At 42.1% G+C, this 27,447-nt stretch overlaps 1 protein-coding gene across 1 annotated transcript in view; it reads left to right on the forward strand.

Moving 5' to 3' along the window:
• The window catches only part of bco2l (beta-carotene 15, 15-dioxygenase 2, like), a gene marked incomplete at both ends in the record, with an annotated part of 49,975 nt that extends 30,326 nt beyond the window's left edge, over positions 1–19,649 (forward strand). Inside the window, 7 exons of the mRNA XM_084054178.1 lie at positions 926–1,066; positions 4,589–4,749; positions 8,540–8,710; positions 8,946–9,083; positions 14,325–14,507; positions 16,188–16,298; positions 19,533–19,649. Coding sequence (XP_083910304.1) covers positions 926–1,066; positions 4,589–4,749; positions 8,540–8,710; positions 8,946–9,083; positions 14,325–14,507; positions 16,188–16,298; positions 19,533–19,649 — 1,022 coding nt within the window. The remainder of the gene's footprint in view (positions 1–925; positions 1,067–4,588; positions 4,750–8,539; positions 8,711–8,945; positions 9,084–14,324; positions 14,508–16,187; positions 16,299–19,532) is intronic.
• Positions 19,650–27,447: the final 7,798 nt, after the last annotated feature.

Genomic DNA, 27,447 nt, shown 5'->3' on the forward strand with positions numbered 1-27,447 from the left:
AGTTCTGGTTAAAAACTATAGCAGATTAAAACATGGTAGATTAGTAAAGAACACAGCTGCACCAAACAGATTCATAATGAGTGTGTTAGATTTTCATAGTTGTGTCCAGAGCCAAGGGCCAATAGAGCCTGGAAGTCCTGACGTCACTGCCGCCAGAGGGCGCTATCCCCCTGGGTCACTGCGTTATTTTTTATGTTGACATCCTCATAGGGGAATCTTAGATCTTCTCAGAACTGAGTTAGAAAAATAAACACACCACCCCGGCGATTTTACTCATATGGATATGAAGCATCGACTGAAGGTGTAAATGTACACATTTACCCAAAGAGTAACACAATAAATGCTAGAAACAAGTCAAACGACACAAAGACTACATTTCCCATGAACGCGGTTGCTGTAGGGACAGTGATTTCAGATTGGAAGTGTAGTTTTTAAGACTTTTAAGGCAGAATTAATACAACTTTCTCCATAAACAGGCTGTATCAAATGAATGAATATCATAACGATGCAGAGCCACCCCCCTGACAGAAACACCCGGATGATTTGTTTATTTTTGGAACACAGTTCTTACATGACGTGATCTAGGATCCCCCTATGGGGATTTCAACACAAAAATAGTGCCCGACCCAGGGGGATAGCGCCCTCTAGCGGCAGTGATGTCAGACTTCTATGCTCTATGTGCAAGCATGATAGACAGTATTGACACACCTAAAAACTAACACACCTATTATACCCATCACTGTGTGTAGCCTACTATACACAGTGATGGGTGACAGCATGTTTTTACCCTGAATTTCCAACGTGTGTGTGTGTGTGTGTGTGTGTGTGTGTGTGTGTGTGTGTGTGTGTGTGTGTGTGTGTGTGTGTGTGTGTGTGTGTGTGTGTGTGTGTGTGTGTGTGTGTGTGCGCGCGCATTGCGCGGCAGGCTTCTTCTACAACATCATCCGTGTGCCCGCGCCCGACGAGACGGACCAGCTCCGGGACGCAGCGGACCTGGGTGGGGCAGAGGTCATCTGTACCATCCCTTCTACCGACCCCCGGAAACCCTCCTACTACCACAGCTTTGGTACGATCCGCCCGTCTGTCTGTCTGTCTGTGGACCCCCATTCTACAAGCTCATGAGCTCTATGAACTTGTATATCTGCTATTTTTAAATAGCAAAAGTATTTACTAATGGTTGAAGTGGTTAAATTATTCTGATGCTATATTATCTAATTTTGCTGGGGACCCCCCGGTACCCACCCAAGGACCCCTGGGGGTCTCCAGACAGACGGTATTTTCTGTCTGTCTGTCCGAAAATATGCGAGTTTCAAGCTCGGGCTTGCAGATCGGCTTGCAGATCGGCTAGTGTTGGCTCACATGACAAAAAGTATAAAAACCAGGCTATTCCGTTTCTAAACCTCCAGATCCCTACACCACCGACCTGCTTGTCCTACAGAGGCCTCGCCCTCTTGAACGATCTCCCCTCAGGGTCCTTTATATAAAAGGCCTTTAATACTTTAATGTGTTTCTCTCTCTTTCATTCTGCCTGCTCTCTCTCCTTCATCTCCTCTGACTCACCGCTCCTCCTGTGTGTGTGTGTGTGTGTGTGTGTGTGTGAGCACAGTGGAATTAATGAGTGACAATCAATAGGAAGGTGGAGGCGCTACGTTATCACGTTGGGTTCACAGGGTCAGGGCTTAGAGGAGGAGAAAGTGTATGTAACCTTTAATATAATGCTTAAGTGCGTGCATGGCGCACATTATTATAGGCGCTCGAATCAGTTCCGTTTCTCACTCGCGCTGACAGTGGCGGTATCCAAAGATACAAATATTAATAAGTAAGGCAACACATAAGCTGTGACGCTGTCACTTACATGGAAATAATGTTGTTTGTTTAGCCCTCTTGCGACTGTCTACCAGTTAATTGTTTTATTGGGTTTATTTGAGTTAATTTTTAACTTTTTGTTGCTTTTTTTAAGGTATTTGATTTATGTTAAACTCAAATCGCCTTTTTTTGTGTTATTACACACAGAGACATACACCTGTTTTCACCTCTGCAATACCTGTATAATCAACCCCAGTTCCTTTAAATAACCCTCTGGTACAAGGGATTCTTTGACCAGTAGAACATTTCCATAGTGTACCAACCATAAAGCTAAATCAACCCATATCATTATAAATAGGTTGTATATTGTTTTGTTTTTTTCTCATGGCAACATCACCCCAATTGTATATGTTACATTGTATTAACATACTCTACCATACATATTGGACAAAATTACATTGTATTCATTAAAAACTAAGTTCCATAGTGAGGTTGTAACCTGTGATCCTAGTTTACTGAGGCACTACACTGTCTCTGCATTCTACAGCAGTGGTTCTCAACCTGTGGGTCGGGACCCCCAGGGGGGTCGCCACATGATTTTGGCGGGTCCCCAGATGACAGCAGTGTGACAATTTAAGGACTTTTAAGACCTTTTTAATACCTCAAGAAGAAAGAAAAGAAAGAGTCTACTGCATCAAAAGTAATCAACAAACAATACTATAAAAACTGTCAATTAATATAAGAAAGAGGCAGACATTGTGAAAATAGCAGATCTACAAGCTCACAACGCCTCGCTTTGCGAGGCGTTGTGAGCTTGTAGATCGGCTATTTTCACAATATTTATCTGTGGAACCAAAATTGTAATGCCCCAACTCCTACACAATTCCAAGTGCATGTCAGGGTGGGGGGTCCCCAGTTCAAATATGATTATTTTGGGGGGGTCACTGCATGAAAAGGTGGAGAACCACTGCTCTACAGTATGTATGTGTAACTCATACATACTGTAGAATGCAGAGAGACAGTGTAGTGCCTCAGTGCCTATTTATTGTGTTTTGAGCATCTGCTAAATGTCCTAAATTGTAAATTGTCTTCTTATTGTGGGAGAGGGCAACTGGAGATTTACCCTCCAGTAAATATACTTATTTACCTCCCACCCCTGTCCCCCCCCCCCTGCTGTGTTATGCTGTGCCAGACCAGACCATCGTGGTCTATATAATGTACCGTCAGACTGTCTGGCACCAAACAAATCTCCCATGGTGCAACCTGTTTGTTGCTGAACAGCCAGTCAGACCAATAGAATACAACTGTAATTAGTTTAGCCGTCCAATCACATGTCTAAACATAGACACAGTATACTGTGGTGTACAGTACAGCTGCCTCGTCAGCGATTCCTGTTCAAATACACATTATGTGAGTGTTACTGTACATAATGGTCCATGTCGGGTGGGAAACAAAAAAAAGTTAATTTATATTATTATTATGAAAAGTAATATAGTGAAACAAAACGATCTTCAAGCTCACAACGTGCCGCATTGCGATGCATTGTGAACTTGTAGATCGGCTATTTTCACGACTTTTGCACGACACTATGGTAGGGCGTTAATTTACAACATAAAAAGTTGGGTGAAAACCTAATATTTTCAGGAAATGGAAGAAAAAAACCTGTTCCAATGAATCCAATGTGGTTATTATTTAACCCACAGACAGTTAAACCAATTTAAAATGTATTTTCAAAAATAGCAAAAAATTGCCTTTTTGCTACTTTTGTGTGTCACTATAGTCATGAAGGAGGGCATTCATTTACAAACAAAGAAAGAACAAGTTGAATCATGTAAAGACTAGGTTTTGGCTGACTGTATAATAAATAATATAATAACATTTATTTTTTAAAGCACTCATCAAAGTAAACACAGTAAAATAAAGCAAAATCAGCAGCAGAATCAAATCACCATGACCTGTATAAAATATAATATATATGTAGATGTGAGTCTACATAGGCTACTCTGTGTGTGTGTGTGTGTGTGTGTGTGTGTGTGTGTGTGTGTGTGTGTGTGTGTGTGTGTGTGTGTGTGTGTGTGTGTGTGTGTGTGTGTGTGTGTGTGTGTGTGTGTGGTACTGTAATAATAAAGTACTATAATAGTAAAATGTATTTATAAAGCACTTATCAAAACAGAAGTAAATCGGCTCAAACACAATCAGTAACAGAATAAAAAGACCATGTATAAAATATAATATATATGCAAATGTGCAGTGTACCTCCGTCCGTGTGTGTGTGTGTGTGTGTGTGTGTGTATGTGTGTGTGTGTGTGTGTGTGTGTGTGTGTGTGTGTGTGTGTGTGTGTGTGTGTGTGTGTGTGTGTGTGTGTGTGTGTGTGTGTGTGTGTGTGTGTGTGTACACTTACTATGCAATGCTATTTTGGGTGCATGCGACACCACCAGCAAGCAATTAAACTCAGACTAGAGTGACAAAATAGTGGTGGTAAAAAAGGCATTTATGAAGCGACCGTCTCAAAATGTGTATGTCCTCACAAGTATAGTAAATGTCTGTCTTCCTACCCAGAGGCTATACTCATCAACACAATACAGTATGTGCGTACATGTGTGTGTAACCTCCACGTTCCCTCTGGTCTGTGTGTGTGTGTGTGTGTGTGTGTGTGTGTGTGTGTGTGTGTGTGTGTGTGTGTGTGTGTGTGTGTGTGTGTGTGTGTGTGTGTGTGTGTGTGTGTGTGTGTGTGTGTGTGTGTGTGTTCTCTCTCTCTCTCTCTCTCTCTCTCCCCTGCAGTCATGTCAGAGAACTACATAGTGTTCGTGGAACAGGCCATCAAGATGGACATGCTGAAGGCGTTGCTGTTACGAGTGCAGGGCAAGGGCTGGAACAAGATGATGGTCTGGGAGCCCAACACCCAGACCATCTTCCACCTGGTCAACAGGCACACCGGAAAGGTATATACGTTCACATCATATAGCTGACCCTGCTGTAGCCTATACCTCTTTTCTTTTTACCCTCTTTTTCCTCCCAATGTAGTCGTTATCATCAGTGCCGGATAATCATGTAAATCACACCGTTCCCTCCGAGCTATGGGATCACTGGACTCTCTCACACACACACACACACACACACACACACACACACACACACACACACACACACACACACACACACACACACACACACACACACACACACACACACACACACACACACACACACACACACACACGTACTGGACTGATCTCTGGAGCTGCAGTGCCCAGGGCCCCCCAGGGGTGTTAATCTGGCCATGGTCGTTATGCCAATTAATTCCTCCCCGACACACATTTCTGTGTGTTGTCACAGTCGCTGCTATGTCCTACTGACTCATCTGCCTTCGTCCTACTCCTCCCACCCCCAACACTCCCTGCTGACAGGTGCGCCCCCCCCCAACCCGTAGGAGTACTGTACGTGCAGTGACACATTATCACCGTCCTCCCCCCTCCCGGTTTCCCTCCCCCAAACACGGGCCAATTATGTTCGTATAAACGGTAAACAAAGCCGGATGCACCGCGATGGATTCGAACACCCTGCTTCATCTCCCTCTCCGCTAGGGCATTGGTTCTCAAAGTGGGGTCCGGGGACCCCCAGGGGTCCTTGAGAGTTCCAGGGGGTCCCCAGCTAAATCATAGTTAGGAACCAAATGGACCCTTATGGGTCTGTAACTCTGAGAGTGTACAAATGGAACCAAATGGACCCAAATGGATTTATACACTCTCAGAGTTAAATTAACATTGATTTTACTATAGAAATGGGGGTCCCAGAGATAGAAATGCCATTAAATGGGGTCCATAGCCTAAATGCATGTCAAACTGGGGGTCCTTGAAATTAAAATGGTTGAAAATCACTGCTAGAGCCGTAAAAATCTTCTCTTATGGGGGTCCTTGGCATATCTTTTCAAATGGGGGTCCGCGGGCTAATACGTGTCAACTTGGGGGTCCTTGAGATGAAAAAGTTTGAGAACCAATGCGCTAGGGGGTCCTTGGCCTGAAAAAAAAAACGCTGAAGACCCCTGCTGCCTATAATGTCATCATTTCTGATCTTGTCACTCCTAATGAGAATCGTAGCATTCTCAGTTATGCCACCTCCAGCTCCGCCTCCGTCTTTTCATCAGTGCCACCGTTTCCATAGAAAGCAATACATTAAAATGTTTTAACACCCGTCTTTTAATTATTATCATTACAAACTAATAAAACAAACAAGGTTGTCCTTTAACCCACTCTTTTTCCCCCTCACCAAATCTTTGCTGAAAATAGCCGATACAAGCTAAGCTTGTAGATCTGCTATTTCTGGCTAAATGTTCCCCCCAGAATAGGGATGCCAGCATTCAAAGTTATTAAGCCTCAACCACTGGAACGCTAGTAAAGAATCAGAGCACATTTTCGCTATTCCTCACAAACAGCCAATCTACAAACTTATTATTGAACATTCTGGTCTATAATGAGATACCTAAAACAGCAGGTGGACAGTAGTTAACAGGTGGGGTACTATATATACTGCATCTGTTGGAGGGAGGCCATGTTTTCACTCAGATGCTGAATAATCACAAGTGTTAAAAAACATAAAGAGAGGAAAGCTGCAAGCTAATCTGTTCTGGGGTTGGCCAACGAGGTGAGGGTTTTTTTCTCCCTTCATTTAGTTTGATGGAGTCACACTCTGTTACTGTACATTCAACACTCTTCAGCTCATTACACCGTACATTTTATATATCGTCAATGTTGGGTGGAAGCCTTACCTTTCTAAAATAAAACGTTCCTTTTTATGATTAAATAAAAAAAAACTCAGGTGAAAATAGCAGATCTACAAGCTCACAACGCGTGCGACGCGCTGTGAGCTTGTTGATCAGCTATATTCACTACTTTTGACGACGTTAGGGTATTCATTTACGAAAAAACATAAAAAGTTGAAATATAGGGGGGCACTCGGGTGGCGCTGTGGTATAGTACCTGAGGCCCACGACCGCGGAGGCAAGGGGTTCGAATCCTAGTCTATACGTCCCGTGTTCGGGGGAGGGAAGCCGGGGCGGAGGGGGGAGGTGATATTTGTCACCGCACGTACTCCTACGGGCTGGGGGGCGGAGCCTGTCAGCAGGGAGTGTTGGGCGGGAGGAGTAGGACGGAGGTAGCCGCGTCCTCACGGTGGGGGCTCCTCCTCACTGGCAGGTGAGCCAGTAGGATACAACACACACATATGGGTGTGTGGAGGAACCAATTGGCACAACGACTAATATTGGAGAAAGAGGGTAAAATGCTAAGCAAAAATAAGTTGAAATCTGAAGATACAGGGTTTCTGCCTGACAGCAACACATACTGTAGGCTACACACACACACACACACACACACACACACACACACACACACACACACACACACACACACACACACACACAAACACACCAACACACACAGACACACACACACACACAGTATATAACTTTTAACAATGGGAAAGTAGGAAAATGAATTAGAGCAGTGGGGGCTCCGCTGCGCATGTGATTCTCCTCCAAAGTGAAGTCAAAGAGAAATGTGACATTAATGTCGTTAAACGGGACGATAATGTCATTAAAAAGCACACGTACACACACACACATGCGCACGCACACACGCACGTGCACACGCACACGCACACGCACACGCACACACACACACACACACATTTCACCTTGCCAATATCAAAAGCTAAAGCAATTTCTTCTTGGCCATGCAGGTCACAACAGACTCCATGTGACATTTCAAAAAATAGGTGCACTTCCTTTTTCTGTGTTCTGCGTTGGCGCCCGTTGTCTTTCAAAACGCTCAGGTAACCTTTCTGGTTTTGTCCTGACATTTACTGACAAGTGTGATATCCTCCTGACCCAGTTTAGCCCCATTCACGCTTTGTCGCCCCACGGTGTGGCGTGCCCAAAATAGCCGACCTACAAAGAGAAGCCTATACTAACACAAAGTATACAAAGAGTATACAAAAAGTATACAAAGAGTATACTAACAAGGAGTATAAGACAAAGCGGCACCGAGTACCACGCTATGAGCTTGTACTGTAGATCTGCTATTTATTTTTTAAATCATGAAAATGTGTGCAAAACTTTGAATATATACATTTTAAAGCGAACATTTGTTACTCAAATCTTTGCTTCTCGGAGGTCCCTGGAACAAAATATTGAACAAATGTTCGCTTAAAAAAAACTACATATTCAAATATGCCCAAATGTTCACGATTTATCAAAAATAGCAGATATACAAGATGCATCCATTTTAAAACCCTGGTGCTAGCCTATAGGGCAGTGAAAGGAACAAACAGCTCCTTCTTATCTCCGGGCTATGGTCGAGGCTTACACCCCTGCCCGACCACTTCGGTCTGCCGCCTCGGGGCGACTGGTTGCCTCGTCGCTTAGTGGTCCTTCTAAATGACTGTAATGTAATCATAGTGCGGCACTCGGTGCTGCGCTATGAGCTTCTAGATCTGCTATTTTTGAACAGCTAAAGACATCTAAAATGACAGATGCGTTCCCGGATTGAATGGGTTAATAAAGTATATATCTATCTATCTATGCTGAAGGCCTCACAAGTATAGTAATACAAACGTGTGTGTGTGTGTGTGTGTGTGTGTGTGTGTGTGTGTGTGTGTGTGTGTGTGTGTGTGTGTGTGTGTGTGTGTGTGTGTGTGTGTGTGTGTGTGTGTGTGTGTGTGTGTGGCCTATCACAGATCAGTAAGGTGAAGTACCTCGGGGCGCCCATGTTCGCGCTGCATCAGATCAACGCCTACGAGGACAACGGCGTGCTGGTCATGGACATGTGCTGCGGGGACGACGGCGAGGTCATCGCTGACTTCACCCTGGAGAACCTGAGGAGACCCCAAGGGGAGGAGATGGACAAGGTGAGGGACCACAAACACATATAACATTAGACCGGACCAGCTGGAATCTTTTTTTTTATCACGTGATTTCCGGGTGTACTCTGTACACAGGTTGTGGAAGAGCGCCCTCTATTGTAATAATTGAAAACCAAATGATGTCAATGGCACTGAAGCGTTTTAATTTTAAAAGACGTCACATGACGTCAATGGCACTCAACGTGTTAACGTGCGGCTCATTTGTCATTTCCTGTTTCAGTTTTACAACGCGTTGTGCAGAAACCTCCCGCGGAGATATGCCCTGCCACTCAACGTGGACGAGGCCACGCCCCTGGACCAGAACCTCATCACTCTGCCTTACCTCAAGGCCACCGCTGTGAAGACCGCACCTGGAGAGGTAAGGATTGTACCTGCAGTACCTACTGAACCTACAGTACCTACAGTACACAGTGCCCCCCACCCTCCAATCCTTCAAAACCGTAGTAGCCAAAAACTATTCAATATCGCGTTTACTTCTTTCCACTGTTTTTATTGTTCTTATTCCTTAGTCTTAGTGTTTTCCCCCATGTGAAGTAGTTTGTATTTGTTGTTTTCTCATGGGTGCTCAGAAAAACGCTATGTCAATCTGAGATATCATTACATTTCGTTGCCGTCAGGCAAATCCACATTTTAACTTTTTGTGTTTTTTTCGTAAATGAACGCCTCTACTTGATCATACTACAGCGTCAGACAAAAGTATCAAAAGTAGCAGATCGTCAATCTGCTACTTTTGCGGTTTTTGAATTTGAATCCTGAAAAGTAATAGTTTTGGACATAATGAGGTTTCCACCTGACAGAAGCGGGGACGATTAGATCGTCTCTGTCTGTGCTTGAGTTCAAATTGGAGGTGCTTTTACTTTACTTGAGATTTTTTACTTGGAACTTCTACTCCACTAACCTCACATCATCAGTCTTTCCACCTTGGAGGAAAGCCTGGTATTCGTTATGAAATGGCCCGTGTGATCCGGTCTAGGCCATTGGTTCTCAAAGTGGGGTCCGGGGACCCCCAGGGGTCCTTGAGGGAGTTCCAGGGGGTCCCCAGCTAAATGATAGATTAGGCACCAAATGGACCCTTATGGGTCTGAAACTTGAGAGTGTACAAATGGAACCAAATGGACCCGTTAGGGTCCATTTGGTTCCATTTGTACACTCTCAGAGTTAAATTGATGTAGATTTTACAATATAAATTGCGATCCAAGTGATAGAAATGCCATTAAATGGGGGTCTGTAGCCCTAATGCATGTCAAACTGGGGGTCCTTGAAATTGAAATGGTTGAGAATCACTGCTAGAGCCGTAAAAAATCTCCTCTTATGGGGGTCCCTGGCATATCTTTTGAAATGGGGGTCCGCGGGCTAATAAGTCTCAATTTGGGGGTCCTTGACATGAAAAAGTTTGAGAACCACTGATCTAGGCCACGCCAAAAAAAAAAAAGTAAATGCTGAATCGATTACAAAGGTAGACTAGTCTAAATAGTCTCCGGAAAGTACACTCACATTTATGTTTATTTTGTATTTTAAAAATAAGTTAAACTACGCCGCATCAAGGATTTTATTTGGTAGGCCCTAAAATTACAATGCCCTTGATCACACCAGGAGTTATTTGGGGGTGAGGCATACAGGGTTAATCCCGACCGGATCACACACCCGAAAAAGGTATTGATCCCAGGCTACTACTCCAATACATCTCAGAGGCAAACAATGTACTTTTTACTCTACTTACAATTATGTTGAGAGCTTTAATTAGTGACTAGTTACTTTGCAGATTTGAGTTAATTAATACATGAAAGAATAAAGCCGCACAGCACTCATCTGCTCCACAATGTCATTTAATGGCATCGTTTCGAGCCAAGGCTCTTCATCGGGTCGAAGGTCATCGGTTTGACCTTTTCAAGAGCCGTGGCTCATTAAATTAGATTGGAGCAGATGAGTGCTGTGAGGGTTTCTTCTTTCTTCTTCTTTCTTTCATGATCTTTTCCAACCCAGCGCCTCAACCAAGTGATGTGTGTATTTTACTAGTTCTTGTATCAGATAATTAATACAAAAAAATATAGTAAATACCCCGTTTTAAGGCTATTCGAAATTAGCCAAACGTTTGACCAATTTCAAAAGAAATTTGACTACTTTTACTTTGATACTGTAATTATTTGTGTTTTTTTTTACTTTTACTCAAGTCAAATTATGAATACAGGACTTTTACTTGTAACAGAGTATTGTTATATTACCACTGGCCCCATGACGTGAACGGAGGTGACACAACTCTCCTTATATGGCTCTGACTTACCCTATACCTTTAAGTGAAGAAAAACCACTTCCACCACTGATTGTATTATTGTGTACATAATGTGTACATCGTTACACAATGGCATAGTACACGCTATGAGTCAGACACACACTGGTCTCCACCTCACAGATAGGGGGGGTGACACAGTGATAGACTGCAATCAGGCTGAATCCAGTCAATGCTATCCGCTTATTCCACGCAATTATGCACCTTGATAAATGCACTGATGGGATTTTACACAAAAGACGGCAATTTTGACGCCTTCGGAGCTGCAAGGTGGGGGGTGTGGGGGGGGGGGGGTGACTTTGACGTGTGCCGCCATGTCAAGCAACAACTGCCATTGAACTGGCCATGTCCTCTATTCTAACCGATCCACCGTGAAAGGCTCTTACACGCACGCATGCACACACACACACACACACACACACACACACACACGCGCACACGCACACATTTGTAATGCTAAAGCCTACTTGTGAGGACATCAATGTTTTAGGACGGCATTGTAAATCAGTGGTTCTCAAACTTTTTCATGTCAAGGACCCCTAAATTGACACTTATTAGCCCGCGGACCCCCATTTGAAAAGATATGCCAGGGACCCCCCATAAGAAACGATTTTTACGGCTCTAGCAGTGATTGTCAACCATTTTAATTTCAAGGACCCCCAGTTTGACATGCATTAGGCTACGGACCCCCATTTAATGGCATTTATATCTCTGGGACCCCAATTTATATTGTAAAATCAATGTTAATTTAACTCTGAGAGTGTACAAATGGAACCAAATGGACCCTAACGGGTCCATTTGGTTCCATTTGGACACTCTCAGAGTTACAGACTCATAAAGGTCCATTTGGTTCCTATCCATCATGTAGCTGGGGACCCCCTGGAACCCCCTCAAGTACCCCTGGGGGTCCCCGGACCCCACTTTGAGAACCAATGTTGTAAATAGCTAATAGATCTATATGAGCAGTTTTTCTGTATGAAAAAGGGGAAACTCAAACCCCCAAACCCGGCCTGAACCTAACCTCAAAATGCCTAATCCTCCTATAACCCTAAAGTGAATGTTGTCCTATTAGTAAATGTAACACCACAAATTTCATTTTTTCACCATAAACAAAAACATTTATGTTGTGAGGACCAGGAAAATGGTCCTCACAATTGTCTATATTTAAAATGTACACACACACACACACACACACACACACACACACACACACACACACACAGTCAGTTCCACGATTATTTCTTCTGGCACAGAGGTGTGACGCACGTGTGGATGAAAGAGAAGGTGATGCTTTGGTTGTCATGGCTACCATGCAGGGTGACTTCATTCCAGAGTGAAGAGCCACTTTATGTGTTCATGTGCTGGTGGACACACGTCTTAATAAAGGCCTTTTCACTTTAAAACACTTAGACCACTTAGTTAACGCAGTAACGATCAGAACAGAGAAAATGACAAAGTGCCGTTGCATTGCGTTGCTTCTCACCTTTTATTCTGCGTTTAAGTCCAAAGTGATTGAAAGCGCTGTAGTGTGCATGCCAGGTGGCTAGGTGGCAGTGTGACCACGCTGAGTGCCAGATAGACCAGTCGAGCATGCGTTAGAACCTTAACTCTATGGTTAGAACCACTTCCGTTCTACTTCCTGTCACAGCTGTTTGTTTACACAATGCTAATAAGCCAGTGGTGTAAAGTAACTAACTATGTACATTTACTCAAGTATTGTACTTAAGTACAATTTTGAGGTACTCTTACTTTACTGGAGTATTTCCAATTTTCAGTACTTTTACTTCTACTCCACTACATCTCACTACAAATATTGTACTTTTACTCCACTACAAGAAAACTTTAGTTGCTAGTTACTTTTTAGATTTGGATTATTATTACAAAACATACATTAACCACTTCAGCCCTACATTCATTTCGGCCATTTGAAAATAGCCGATCTACAAGCTCACAATGTGTAACGATGCAATGCATTGTGAGCTTGTAGATTGGTTATTTTCAAAAGATTTGAAAACCTCTGAAATGGGACATTCTGCATAATGACTATGTTCTACTTTTGGTACATTAAGTGCATTTTGATACCAATACCGTTGTACTTTTATTCAAGTACCTTTTTATTTCCGGACTTTTACTTGTAACAGTATACAGAGTATTTTGAGATGAGATGGGGGTTTGTGGCCACATACATTTACTTCTGGGGGTCCTTGATGCAGAATGCGACATGGAAAAATTGGAGCATCACTGATATAGCAACATACTGTTAGGATTTAGAAAACATGTTTTAGATATGTAGAAATGTTCGCTTTAAAATATATTTATTAAAAAGGATTTGCAAAAAAAAAATAGCAGATATACAAGCTCATAGCGCGGCACTCGCTATGATAGCAGAATACATCTTTTTGAATAGCCAAATACATCTTAAAATGACACAGATGCGTTCCCGGTCTTAACGGGTTAAGTGCTAACACTTCTGGAGTCGTGTTAATTAACGTCTATACTGCAGGCTTTTGTGTGCAACAACACCAGACGGTTTTTAAGTGGCTTGATTCAATATCTAGACATTTGATATGCGTTTTATCAGACATGTCCCCTTCCTATACAAACCATATTAATCAATTTTAACCATGTTAGATTCACTGAAAATACGTATACAGTACATGCCTGGCTCTGATGGTGACTCATGTTGTCCTTCTAATGCGTGAGGGAGGGGGCCATGTTGAAAATTGGGGTGGAAAAAAGAAATAATAAATAAATAAATAAATACAATGAAAAAGGTAATTGAAAAAACACAGCCCCTTCACGCATTAGATTAGGACAATATCAGTCACCAAAAGCAGGAACGTGTGTTGTGAATTAATCTAGCATGGTTCAAATGCAGTTTGCAACACACTGTAACCGTTAAATCTGCCAATATCTTCAAAACGTGTGCATGATTACTTTTTTTTTTTATGCCATTACATTAATTTGTACCCTTTACTCAAGTAAAAGTTTGAATTATTACTTGTTAGTAGTGAACTATTACTTGTTAGTAGTAATATATATATCTGGGATCCCATTCTCAGTGTAAATTTGACCAAATGGACCCTTAAAAGTTGTGACCTTTTTTGTTTAAACTTTAAATATTTTGAATAATATACACCGTATATATATTTTTGTGAATGTAGAAAACGAAAAAAAATACGATATTTACTTGCGACCCATAACACAGATCAGATCAATGAAACTGTTGGTAACAACACGGGGGAAGTTCCTCTCCTATACACCCTGTGTAAAGTCCTAGTCTTCGCTCTGCTGTGCTTTGCGTCCCACCAGGTGCTCTTGACCCACGAGGAGCTGTATGACGAGGAGCTGTGTAAGCTGGGAGGCTGCGAGTTCCCTCACATCAACTACGAGAAGCACAACGGCCGGCCCTACCGCTACTACTACGCCTGCGGCTTCGGACACGTCTTCAGCGACTCCCTGCTCAAGATGGACACCCACACCAAGGAGCTTAAGGTCCGCAACGCACCAAAGAAACCTTAAAGGGATAGTTCACCCAATTTTTAGTAGATGTGTTTTTTCGTAAATTAATGTCCTGTTTGATCATACTACAGCGTCACACATAAGTATAAAAAGTGATCTGAAATCTCGAAATGTCAATTTTTCAATATGGTGTACTTCTACTCCACTACATCTCTGAGGTAGCCTCCTCCATTGCACTTATTTGACAGCTTTACTTACTAGTTACTTTATATTATTAATACAAATCATACATTAACCACTTAAGCCCTATTTTATATTCTACATGCTCACGACAGGTTTTTCTCCAAGACCAGACCAGAAGCTACAATATGAAGTGTTATATATACATATATATACATACATACACACATACACACATACACACATACATACATACACACATACATACATACATACATACATACATACATACATACATATACACTCAGACGCGTTGCTAGGTCTCTACTAGGTTGGGGGCTTAGCCCCCCAGGCAACGGACACATCCACGCGCGTGGGTTTGGGTACCTTTTTCCCCTTTTTTGTTACTTTATTTCGGTTTTAGGGTTAGGGGTAGGGTTAGGGTTATAGATATATAATTATTGGTGGCTTTGGATCAAACATTGGTGGCTATAGCCACCAAAGCCCCCGCGTAACAACGCCCCTGTATATAAATATATATATATTGGGGTATTGCTACTGTTACTTAGAGGGGTATTTCACAGATATGTTTTTTTCCCCCATCTAATCTAGTTTATAAATTGCTCGATTAAATTATATAAACCCATTGTAACTTCAAACTCCATTTTAACCATGTTAAACTCATAAAAAACACACGTCCTTTGTTCTGGTGACTGATATTGTCTTTTTAATATCAGTCAGTAATATCAGGGGGGTCGTGTTTTTTCAATTACTTTTTTCATTTACTTTTTTCATTTATTCATTTCTTTTGAAAATGAAATAAATGAATGAAGTAAGTAATTGAAAAAACACGTCCGCCTCACACATTAAAATAACAATATCAGTCATCAGAACAAAGGACGTGTGTTTCCAATGTGTCTAACATGGTTAAAATGGAGTTTGTAGTTATAAATGGGGTTAGGAAGGGGACGTGCCTGATAAAAGGAACATATACCTCTCTGAATATGGAATTAAGCAACTTAAAAAACTGCCTGGGGTGCTTCTGGGAATAATTATCCCAGAAGTGATTTAAAATGAAATATGTGCGAACTTGTTTCACAATCCCATTGCAGTGTTGATTTTGACAGCAATTTTTTATTTAGTTTTAGTCATAGTCTTTTTAATACAATTCCATTTAGAGTCACCTGAAATATTTTACTTTTTGTCCAGTTTTAGTCGACTAAATATCATAAGATTATAGTCGACCTTAGTCGACTAAAATGTATGTTGGCGGTGCCTTGATGGCGTCGTAATGGCTGATTTTACACTTGGTTGCATACTGAAAATAGCTGATCTGCAAGCTCACAACACGTCGCAACACCCGAGTGCAACCAAACATAAAAGGACTTGTCATCATTATGGTCACCAGTTTTAGTCACCATAGCTTAGTTTTTATTCAGTTTTTCGTCAGTGAAAAAAGGGAGTCGACGAAACATTTTCATCATAGTTTTTAGTCGACGAAATCAACACTGCCCCATTGTCTCCTCTCTCCAGTACTGGAAATACCCGGGACTCTACCCGTCCGAGCCGGTGTTTGTGGCGGCGCCCAACGCCACCGAGGAGGATGACGGAGTGGTCATGTCTGTCATCATCACACCCAGACAGGTCAGTAAAACAAATCGCAATCCCACACACTTATACATTATGAAATAAATTGTGACCTAAAGGCCATTTTATGTTGCCTAGTCAAAGACAATGTGACGTAGGCACAGTGTGTGAACATTGAACATTTTGTGCAAATCGTTGAACATATCTTTTTTTGAAACAACATTTTTAACTCAAATCTTTCTTTCTGGGGGTCCCTGGAACAAAATATTTTACAAATGTTGGCTTTTTAAAAAATGTATATTCAAAGATTTGCACACATTTTCACAATTTTTCAAAAATAGCAGATCTACAAGCTCATAGCGCGGCACTCGGTGCCGCGCTATGAGCTTGTATATCTGCTATTTTTGAACACCCAAAGAAATCTAAAATGACACAGATACTTTCCCGGTCTAAATGGGTTCAGATAGGCCTCCTATTTATTTCAATTAATTAAACTAGACCATACCCGGTCGACGCATCCGCGGGGGGATATGCGCACATGATCTGGCAACCCGGGAGGCAGTTCGTCCCATAGCTGGGCAGCCCCGTAACCATGGCGACAGTGTTTGACACAAAAACGCTAATAAGCTGAGATTTGATGAAATTGAAAAACGGGCTGCACAGTTAAGTTCAGATGGTAATGGTCAATGGCTGTGTGCAAAATCAGAGCAATTGGTCCAGCCACTGAGGAGAACTTACTCCCACTACAAACGGACAGAGGTTACTAGAATTATAGTATGATATCGGATCAGGAATGCAACAGCATTCTTATTTTAATGCATTATGTTAATATTATTCCTCCTCCTTAATCTTTTGCTCTTCATCTGAAGGTGTTATAGTGAAAGTAACACAAAAGTAAGAATGCCAAGAGAAATGTATGATTTGGCACCACCTTGGTTGGCAGGAACTTTACCCCTGTGCAAGCCAAAAGTGTATTAATTAAAATTAATAAGCAAAAATAACACAGCCGTCGGAAAGAAACCTTGTATCTCCATATTTAATCATTTTAAGTTTTTTTTCATGAATTAATGCTCTATTTTATACTTTGTTGTATGACAGATATCGCACAAAAGTAACAAAAATAGCCGATCTTCGAGCTCACAACGGGATGGATCGTGAGCTTGTGCATTCTGCTATTTTAGCTTTGTCTTTAAATGTTTGAATAATTCCGTAGTGCTTGCCCTCTCCTCGACGACCTTGCAGGCTTATGCAAAGGTTAAAATGTAACTTAGATAGCATGTTATGTAGACAGACGCCAGGTTCATTTGTTGACCTGGCATCCTATAGTGTGTATAGTTTCAATGTACAGACTAAATATTTTTCAATATTATAAGGTTTAGACCATGGGTCTTCAACGTTTTCAGGCCAAGGACCCACTATACTAGCTGAGAGAGAGATGAAGCAGGACCCCCTCTATATTGTATAAAAGTGTGTTTCAGATAAACTTTTGCTGCTCTTTTTTCCCTCTACACCTATAACTCTTTGCCAAAAATAGCCGATCTACAAGCTCACAACGCCTCGCAGCGCGAGGCGTTGTGAGCCTGTAGATCTGCTAGTTTTGGCTAAAGTTCCTCTCAGAAAAAGGGATGCTAGGGTTCAAGTTGTTAAGGTAAAAAAAAAAATCATAGCACACAAAGATTTGGCGGACCCCCTGTAGTAACTCTGAGGACCCCCTAGGGGTCCCGGACCCCCTGTTGAAGACCCCTGGTTTAGACTGATGCTAGGTTATTGGTTTACCTATGATCACTAGATTACTATTTCTATGCATTTGATGTATTACCTTGTGTTTACCTGGCTTACTGTAAATCACTCCGGATTAAGAGATTCTGCTAAATGCCTGAATTGTAAATTGAAAATTGTACGTGGTTAAACACATTTTTGATGGGGACCGCCTGGAACCCCATCAAAGACCACACTTTTGAGAACCACTGATGTATACTTTATTATTACACTTTGCCAAAGGACAGGGCAAACGAGATACATCTGACTCAAGACACGACCGTCTGTGGGAGAATGTGTGCATGAAAGTCACTGGCATATAAAATATGCATAAAGAAAGAGGACAACAAATAGCTGGGCGGTGTGCAGCACCCATCATTAGCACGACAAGGGAGCTGATAGTGCTACTTTTACTAAAAGCAGCACTATGGCACTTTCCTCTTCTACCCCCCGGATTTGAATACGGTTTCCTGCACAAGTGCTGACATTTTGAGCCAATAGCCTGCTTGCTCAGGGGATGCATTGAATCTTGACCATCAGGTCAAAATTTGTGTCAGATGATGATCCTGTGTCTAGGGCAGTGGGGTTCTCAAAGTGGGGTCCGGGGACCCCCAGGGGTACTTGAGGGGGTTCCAGGGGGTCCCCAGCTAATTGATGGATAGGAACCAAATGGACCCTTATGGGTCTGTAACTCTGAGAGTGTACAAATGGAACCAAATGGACCGTAACGGGTCCATTTGGTTCCATTTGGTTCCATTTGTACACTCTCAGAGTTAAATTAACATTAATTTTACAATATGAATTGGGGTCCCAGAGATACAAATGCCATTAAATGGGGGTCCGTGGCCTTATGCATGTCAAACTGGGGGTCCTTGAAATTAAAATGGTTGAGAATCACTGCTAGAGCCGTAAAAAATAATCTTCTCTTATGGGGGTCCCTGGCATATCTTTTCAAATGGGGTTCCGCGGGCTAGTACAGTAAGTGTCAATTTGGGGGTCCTGGACATGATAAAGTTTGAGAACCACTGGTCTAGGGGAGACATGACCTTTGCCACGATCTAAATGTCCAATGCCCAATTTGTCCAATCTGTGTGGTAGAGTATGTTAATACAATGTAACTTACTACAATTGGGGTGGTTGTTTTTGGTCTCCCTGGTCTTCTATTCAGACATTCAGATCCCTATGTCTTATAGGCTGGACACAATTCAGCCTTTGACACAGTCCTGTTTCTGGTTGGACAAAACATTTGCCAAATGTAACCACTTGAACCCTAGCATCCCTATTATTCTGAGGGGAACATTAGCCAAAAAATAGCAGATCTACAAGCTCACAACGCCTCGCGCTGCGAGGCGTTGTGAGCTTGTAGGCTATTTTCGGAAAAAGAGGTTTGGTGTAGAGAGGGAAAAAAAAGCAGACCAAGCATTGGGGGTTTAAGTGGTCTGAAAATATTCTGGCTAATGTTCCTTCCCTGAATATGGACGCTCGGTTTCAAGTGATTAAATGTGTATGTTTTTTTGTGTTTCTGTCCTTTAGAACAACAGCTCCTTCCTGCTGGTTCTGGATGCAAAGACCTTCACAGAGCTGGGCCGAGCCGAGGTGCCCGTCAACATTCCCTACGGAACGCACGGCGTGTTCAACGACGCGGCCTAGAGAGAGCCGCGGCGCCCGTCAAGTCAACTAGCCTGGGATCCGGCCAGGGTTGCCAGATCTGCTTATTATAATTTCCCCGCAAGATTGTATTTGAAAATAGCCGATCTACAAGCTCACAACGCGTCGCGATGTGACGCGTTGTGAGCTTGTAGATCGGCTATTTTCAAATAGCTGATGTATATGTTGCTCATGTGGCCCATAGTCGCCTTCTTTTGGGCTGGTTTTCCAAGACCTGGTTGCTTGTTTCTCTCACAGAATCTGGCAACACTGGATCCAGCCTGTTTGCTACGTTCGCGTTTTTTTTTTTCTTTCTCACTTCGCTTCACAGTCTGGAAAGCCTTCTATCTCCGGGCCCACACGAGTGAAAACAACTTCTGATTGGTCTGTAGGGGGGGGGGGGGGGGCCATTATCCAATGTAAAATTCGAGTCACTTCCTGACTTGCCTACGTCCTGGAAATACGAGTCAAATAGGACCCTAGCTGGCCAGACTGAGTAGCGAAGTGAGAAAAAGACGAACGTAGCGAATCAGGCTAAATTCCAGGCTACCCGTCAACTTCCCCTATGGAGTGTTCAACGATTCGGCCTAGAACACTGGTTCTCAGCCTTCACTGTAAAATCTCCATGTTAATTTAACAATTTGATTTGACTCTTGAGAGTTACAGACCCGTAAGGGTGGTCCCACATAACAACATTATGTAATGTTTTTGTGAATAAAGTTTTATTTTTGTCCAATGTGTGTGGTAGAGTATGTTAATACAATGCAACTTTATACAATTGGGGGTGGTTGTATTTGGTCTCCCTGCTCTTCTATTGAGACATTCAGATCCCTGTGTCTTAGGTTGGACACTACAACTTTTGGCACGGTCCTGTTTCTGGTTGGACACAAAAAAAAAATTTACCATCCGGTCAAGATTTCTCCCCAGAGCAAGCATCCATGTGCAGGATCTATCACAGGAGTCTTCAACAAGGGGGTCCGGGGACCCCTAGGGGATCCTCAAATCTTTCTGTGATAGGATTTTCTTAATTTTCTACATTAACCACTTGAACCCTAGAATCACTATTCTGAGGGTAACATTAGCCGAAAATAGCAGATCTACAAGCTCACAACGCCTCGCAGCGCGAGGCGTTGTGAGCTTGTAGATCTGCTATTTTCGGCAAAGAGGTTTGGTGTAGAGGGGAGAGCATATCAAAGAGCAGACCAAGCATTGGGGGTTTAAGTGGTCTGAAAATACACATCGACATGAACACGACTGTACGCAAGAAGCTATCTATGACGCCTATGAAAAAGGTTCATCTGCAACACAATTCAATTGTATACAATATGTAGTGGGGGGTCCCTGCTTCATCTCTCTCTCAGCTATCAGCTCAGCAGTTAAAAACAAGACTTGAAGAAGAAGAGAGAAGCAATCACTCGTCAGACAATAGGCCTATAGTTCACAGTGTGCGTGTGTCGGGAGCACAGTTCTGGCAGAAGTAGTCTCTTAGAAAGGAATACCAGCACTCACTTAGATCCTTTTTAGGAGTCCTTGTTTATTTGAATCATACGCCCCAGCAGCAGATCAAACACAACGGACACTCAACATTCACACTGAGGAAGGCCTATATATACGGGCCGAAGCGTCCATTGTGTTTTATCTGCTGCTGAGGCGTATGATTCAAATAAACAATAACAAGTGAGTGCTGGTATAGAGTACAGAAGTCCTGACGTCACTCGTTCATTCCCAGTTTCTTAAAGTAATTTTGCTATGGAGAATAACATTGGGTCATCTTAGAATCGTTTCATATAAGAATTGTGGTCCAAAAATAAACAGACTGTCTCTGCGATATTGTCAGGGAGGAGGCTCTGTATCGTTTATGATAGTCAGTCACTCATATTTGAAACAGTCTGTTTCTGGCGAAAATGTAACTAATTCGGCGGAAGTAACATTAGCGTTTTATCACCGTCAGTTGATGGTTCATATCCATAAGAGTAAAACCGCCAGGGTCATTTGTTTATTTTTGGAACACAGTTCTTATTTGACGCGATATTAAACACGTCTATGGGAATTCAGAACGGGGGGGAAAAACCGCGACCCAGGTAGGATGTGTAAATTACGTCAGACTTCGGTGCTCTATTCATTTCTAAATGACAAACAAGACTGACATGAAATGTCATTTATAGATTGGCCACTATTATAAATAAATTACACATTAAAAAAATAGCATCTGTGTCTGACAGAAACGCAACGTCCCTGTCCTCAAACCAACGGCACATTTGAGATCATGCAGCTTTTTAAATGCGGAGGTCTTGCAGCGGCAGCTTCACTGTTAAACCGCGGTTCAGAGTATGGGACGCCATTCATATGGTGGCCTTTTGCTATTAAGTTAATGAAACCCGCAAATATGACGCGAGAGCAAAATGGCCACTGTGTGAATATAGTCAATTGGCGACCTCTCATTGGCTGGCCTTTAGTCAATAGGGAGAAAAGGGAGAAATTGAGAAAGTGAGAAAGTGAGCAAGTGAGTAAGTGACGACTAGTTGCAGGATCTGTTCAATTTATTGGCAGCTTGTTGCCAAGCTGTAAAAAAGAAAGAAGGAAAGTTCAGCACTTGCACAAGAGACATAAAATCCGGGGGTAAGAACATACAGCAGAGTGACATAGTGCAGGTTTAACACTGAGGATTTGTACTGTGAAAGCAGACTGATGGAGTTCGTCCTCTGCATGTTCTCACTGAAGTGTGGAAGGATTTACAATCCATCCTTTGGAAGGCGTCCAAAATCCCCCCACATAATGCCTGCTTTATGCTCATAAGCAGTGTAAATATTGGTTTAACCCGTTAAGACCGGGAAAGCAGCTGTCAATTTTAGATTTGAACCAGTTTAACCATTATTTTATACTTTGGCTATTCAAAAAATAGCAGATCTACAAGCTCATGGCGCGGCACTGAGTGTTGTGCTATGAGCTTGTAGATCTGCTATTTATTTTTTAAATGATGAAAATTTTAATTGAATATAAATTTTTAAGCGAACATTTGTAACTCAAATGTTTGCTTCTGGGGGTCCCTGGAACTAAATATTTTGAGGTGGCGGTCCACGGCCAAATACATATCATTTTGCATATACATACATATCTGCTATTTTTTTGAATAGCCAAAGAAATCAAAAAATGACACCAATGCGTTCCCGGTCTTAACGGGTTAAATAATACTTTAGGTGGGGAGGATAATGATTGTGTGGAAAAAAAGGAAAAAAAGTCATTGAGGCGATTAAAGTGGAATCACTTTCACATGCTTTTTCTTTTATTATTATGATTCAAACTGCTAAAGTGTTTTTGCGAAAACATCAAGCATCGAATGAAACGCTATACCCCCCCCCGATGAGACCGGAGCAGCACTTAGGATACACCAAAATGCATCAGAGGAAATTCAATTTTCTGTCAAAGTTAATGTGATAGAAAATGGACATTGTCTGAAATGGCTGGAAAACAAATGGACGCGAGCGGGTCGATGGCCTCCGGAGAGTCTACGAGAGGTCACGTCAGAATATACAGCAAATACGTCCTGACACAAGCGGCATCCAGTGGTGCAAAAACGTATTCAAAGTCTTTACTTGAGTAAAAGTACCAATACAGCAATGTAGAGATTTTAGGACTCCCTCGAAAACGAGATGCTACATCTCAAGGGGTTAATCCTAATAAAGAATGTCAATCATCAGACTCTGTTATAAGTAAAAGTCTGGTATTCAATATTTACTTGGTAAAAGTACAAAAGTATTGGCATACAAATATACTTAGATCACCACAAGTAAAAGTACTCATTATGCAGAATGCTTGTTTTTGCAGAAAATGCACTTAAGACTTCTGGTGATTAGTAGTTTTCGTTCCCTACCTATGTTGAATACACTTATTGTAAGTCGCTTTGGATAAAAGCGTCTGCTAAATGACTGTAATGTAATGAATGCGTCCCATTTCATAAGTTTACTTAATGTATAAAATGTACAAACAAATCTTTTCAAAATAGTAGATCAACAAACGCTGTGTTGCGTTCACGTTGTGATCATGTAGAGCTCAGCTCTATTTTTAAATAGCCAAACTATATATAGGGCTGAAGTGGTATGTTTTGTAATAATAATCCAAATCTACAAAGTAACTAGTAACTCACGTTTTCAAATATTTGTAGTGGAGTAGAAGAAAAAAGTATTGAAAATTTGAAATACTCCAGTAAAGTAAAAGTTCCTCAAAATTGGACTTAAGTGCAGTACTTGAGTACATGAGTTACTTGAGTTACTTTACACCACTGGCGGCATCAACACAACCCCAAACTCAAGTTGACACAAACATAAATGGCTGTTGTCTGCAGTGGTGGACAGTGACAAAGTACATTTACTTGAGTACTGTACTGTACTTTACTTGAGTATGTGTGTGTTTTTTTATACGTTTGACTCCACTGCATTTCTAGGAAACTCACAATGAGATGTGCTGTGAGCTCATACTGTAGATCAGCATTTTCACTATTATTGACATTTTGGGGACATTTCTGGAAAATCTTTGGATTCTTTGTTGGGGGGGGGGGGGAACGCATCAATTTAGACGCTAATTATACGCAGCAATGCATTGATAATAAGTTGAAAACTTGAGAGTGTAGAAGAGGTCACATCAGAATCATAGCAACGCTGAACGTCTCAACACAAACCCATAACCCACGTTGACACAAACATAAACACAAGTGGGCGGCTGTAATTTGTGGGAAAAAGATCAGCCTATTGTTCAACCATCATACTGTATATCATGCTTTTGGTCTATATTTTACCACATATATATATTATGCCTGCCAAACCCTGTTTCTGTCATGGTCTGATCTATGTTCGATGTTCTCATGTTGTCAGTGGTGTAAAGTAACTACAGTAAGTACATTTACTCAAGTACTGTATATAATTTTAAGGTATTTTTTACTTTATTGGAGTATTTCCAATTTTCAGTACTTTTATTTCTACTCCACTACATCTCAGAGGCAAATATTGTACTTTTACTCCACTACAATTATTTGAAAATAGTTGCTTTGTAGATTTTGATTATTATTACAAAACATACGTTAACCACTTCAGCGTTTGTTTGGCAATTTGAAAATAGCCGATCCACAAGCTCGCGATGCAACGTGTCGTGAGCTTGTAGATCTGCTATTTTCAAAAGATTCTTTATGCATTTTAGACTTGATACATGATAACTTGTAAACCAGGACATTCTGCATAATGAGAAGCCTACTTTTACTTTTGGAACTTTAAATGTATATTGATGCCAATACTTTTGTGCTTTTCCTCAATACAATTTTGATTACCCCTTATATTTGATTGCTTATAACAGAGTATTTCTACATTGCTCTCTCTCCAGATGGCAAAACCACCAACATGTTCTATCCACAAGCTTTAAAGGTAGGGTTTTTGTTTTGTTTTGTTAAAGGGTCAAAGCACTTTACTCTTGATAGTGATCATTGCCATTTTGTTTGTTTGATTGTTTGTTTGTCCAGTAACAGGGGTCTCCTCCTGTCTCTCCAGCACTTTAGTAAGCTGAAAAGTTGTTTTTCATGTGGGTTGCCAATTTTTGCCAATCAGGAGAGTAGTACCATTTATCAGCTCCAGTGTTCCAGCTCCAATTTTGTCTGCTCATTTCTTCGCGTCATCACTTCCATTTTCACTTATTTTATTTAATCTGTATCCTGTCTGAGTTCTCCGTCCTAAAATTGGTATCGCGGCCTGGAAATGCCTTTTCTGTTTACTAAATAGCTGGAGAGACATGGAGACTCCTGTTGCTGAACAAACACTGTGATTACAATCAGAATATAGAACTATTTAACAGTTATGCTGACAAAATAATATCACCTACCCTACCTTTATGTTAATATCTTCATTATAATATAATGAAGATATTTACTTTATTTACCATTTGGTATTGTACATCTGTAAGTCAGTAGTTCTGCCTGTAGAATAAAGGTAGACATGCTGTTTTTTTTTCCACAAATGGAAACTACTCCTTCACATGCGTGTGTGATATGTCATTTCTCCAGCGATCAATAAAATGTCCATTCTAACATTGTTGCTGTCGGGCGTAAACCTCATATTGTATGTCTCTTTTTATCCCACAATTTTTGTAACCCATTTTTTCACCCAGTGCCAATTGCCTAAGCTGTAATCCTGGGCGCAACTCTCCCTCTGCCAGCCTGGGGAAAGCCCTGAACTGAGCTCATGCTTCCTTCAATGCATGAGGAGTGAGAAGGCTGCTTCTTATCACCTGACAGGGGGGAGTTTCCCCCGGTAGGACGTAGCGCGTGGAAGGAACACGTTATTCCAACCAGTTCCTTTCCCCTCCATCAGGCGCCCCGGCTGACCAGGGGGAGGCAGTTTTTTGTGAGGGTACCTACCCTAGGGGACACGGGGAGAACATGCAAACTCCACGCAGAAAGGCCCTTTTCACCCACCCCACCTAGGGTATGGGCGCTGATGACGCGGAGGAGAAGACACGCCCCCAGTGTCCCCGGCGGGAATCAAACCCAGGACCTTATAGCCATAGATATAGAAACCTAGATACCTCATTGGCCTCTGCAGTTCGTTGGAGCGACCTGTTTCGTATGGTGGCCACCATATTTCCGGGGGGCACGGGCACTGGCGTCTTTTCCAGGACTTGTCAGAATATAGTTGTCCCGCCCCCACCTGCCTCTGATTAGCCTACTGAACGCCCCTTCTGTGACACACGCAGAAATTTCCAGCTGCCCCCCGGAAGCGGAAGCACGTCCACTATACAGACGCTTCGGAGCCAGAGGAGGAGTCTACCTTTATATGTCTATGCTTCTAGCTGTCAGGCGACAGCGCGACCGACTGCGCCACCGTGCCCCTTCATATTTCAACATTATGATTACATTTTTCTTCTGTCACTTTGACAGGGCAAGCCGATCTGCATGCTCCCAACGTGTAACTTTGCGATGCGTTGGGAGCTTGTAGATCGGTTATTTTCACTTTTATCCGACATTTTCAGTTGCATTTCCTGAAAAGCAACGTCTTTTGGATAAACGAGATTTCCCCCCGACACAGCGGTGACATACAGTATTGCTTTGTGCCTATCCACACCGGGCAATGCTGTATACGATTATTATCCAATATGAGTTAATTCATTGCTAATTATTGCTCATTTTTAAACCCGTTTAGTGAAATATAATATTATTTTGCAGCTTGGGCCTGAACAGGTGTGGGAACGGCGTGGCGGCAGTGACCTATCTGGAACGGAGAGAGAGAGTGCCGGCCTCACAATCTGTCCACAATTATCCTTGTTTGTCTGCAGTGTTTGTCAGCCAACCGTTTTCACCAGCAAATGGATCAGAAAATGTAGCCGAGCTCTAGACAAAAACACTGAATCTATACAGTATGTCTGGTTGGAAATGTTATTTGCAGGGATGGAAGAATGTTTTACTTAAGTAAAAGTATCAATACGGGCAATGTAGATTTACTCTGTTACAAGTAAAAGTCTACTGGACGTTTATGTAAGAATGCAATTTTTCCCCGTGGTGAATTTTCCCCGTGGTGGCCGGGGGTCACCACGGGGAAAATTCCGGCTATATATTCAGGCCCTCGGTGACCCCCGTGGACCCCCGGCCGACACAAGGACCAACGTGGACCCCCGGACAATTTTTTTTCAGACTTGTAGATCTTCGATTTTCAAGCCCAAGCTATGAAAACGAGCCCATCCGGGATGTAAGCCAGAAGAGAGGGAGAGAGAGAGAGAATATTAAATTGAAGGCAAGACAACAGTTACTGAAGGCCTGAACCATGTA

This window comes from Gymnoscopelus microlampas (assembly GCF_963454915.1).
Source record: "Gymnoscopelus microlampas genome assembly, chromosome: 4".
In the NCBI taxonomy this organism is placed as follows: Eukaryota; Metazoa; Chordata; class Actinopteri; order Myctophiformes; family Myctophidae; genus Gymnoscopelus; species Gymnoscopelus microlampas.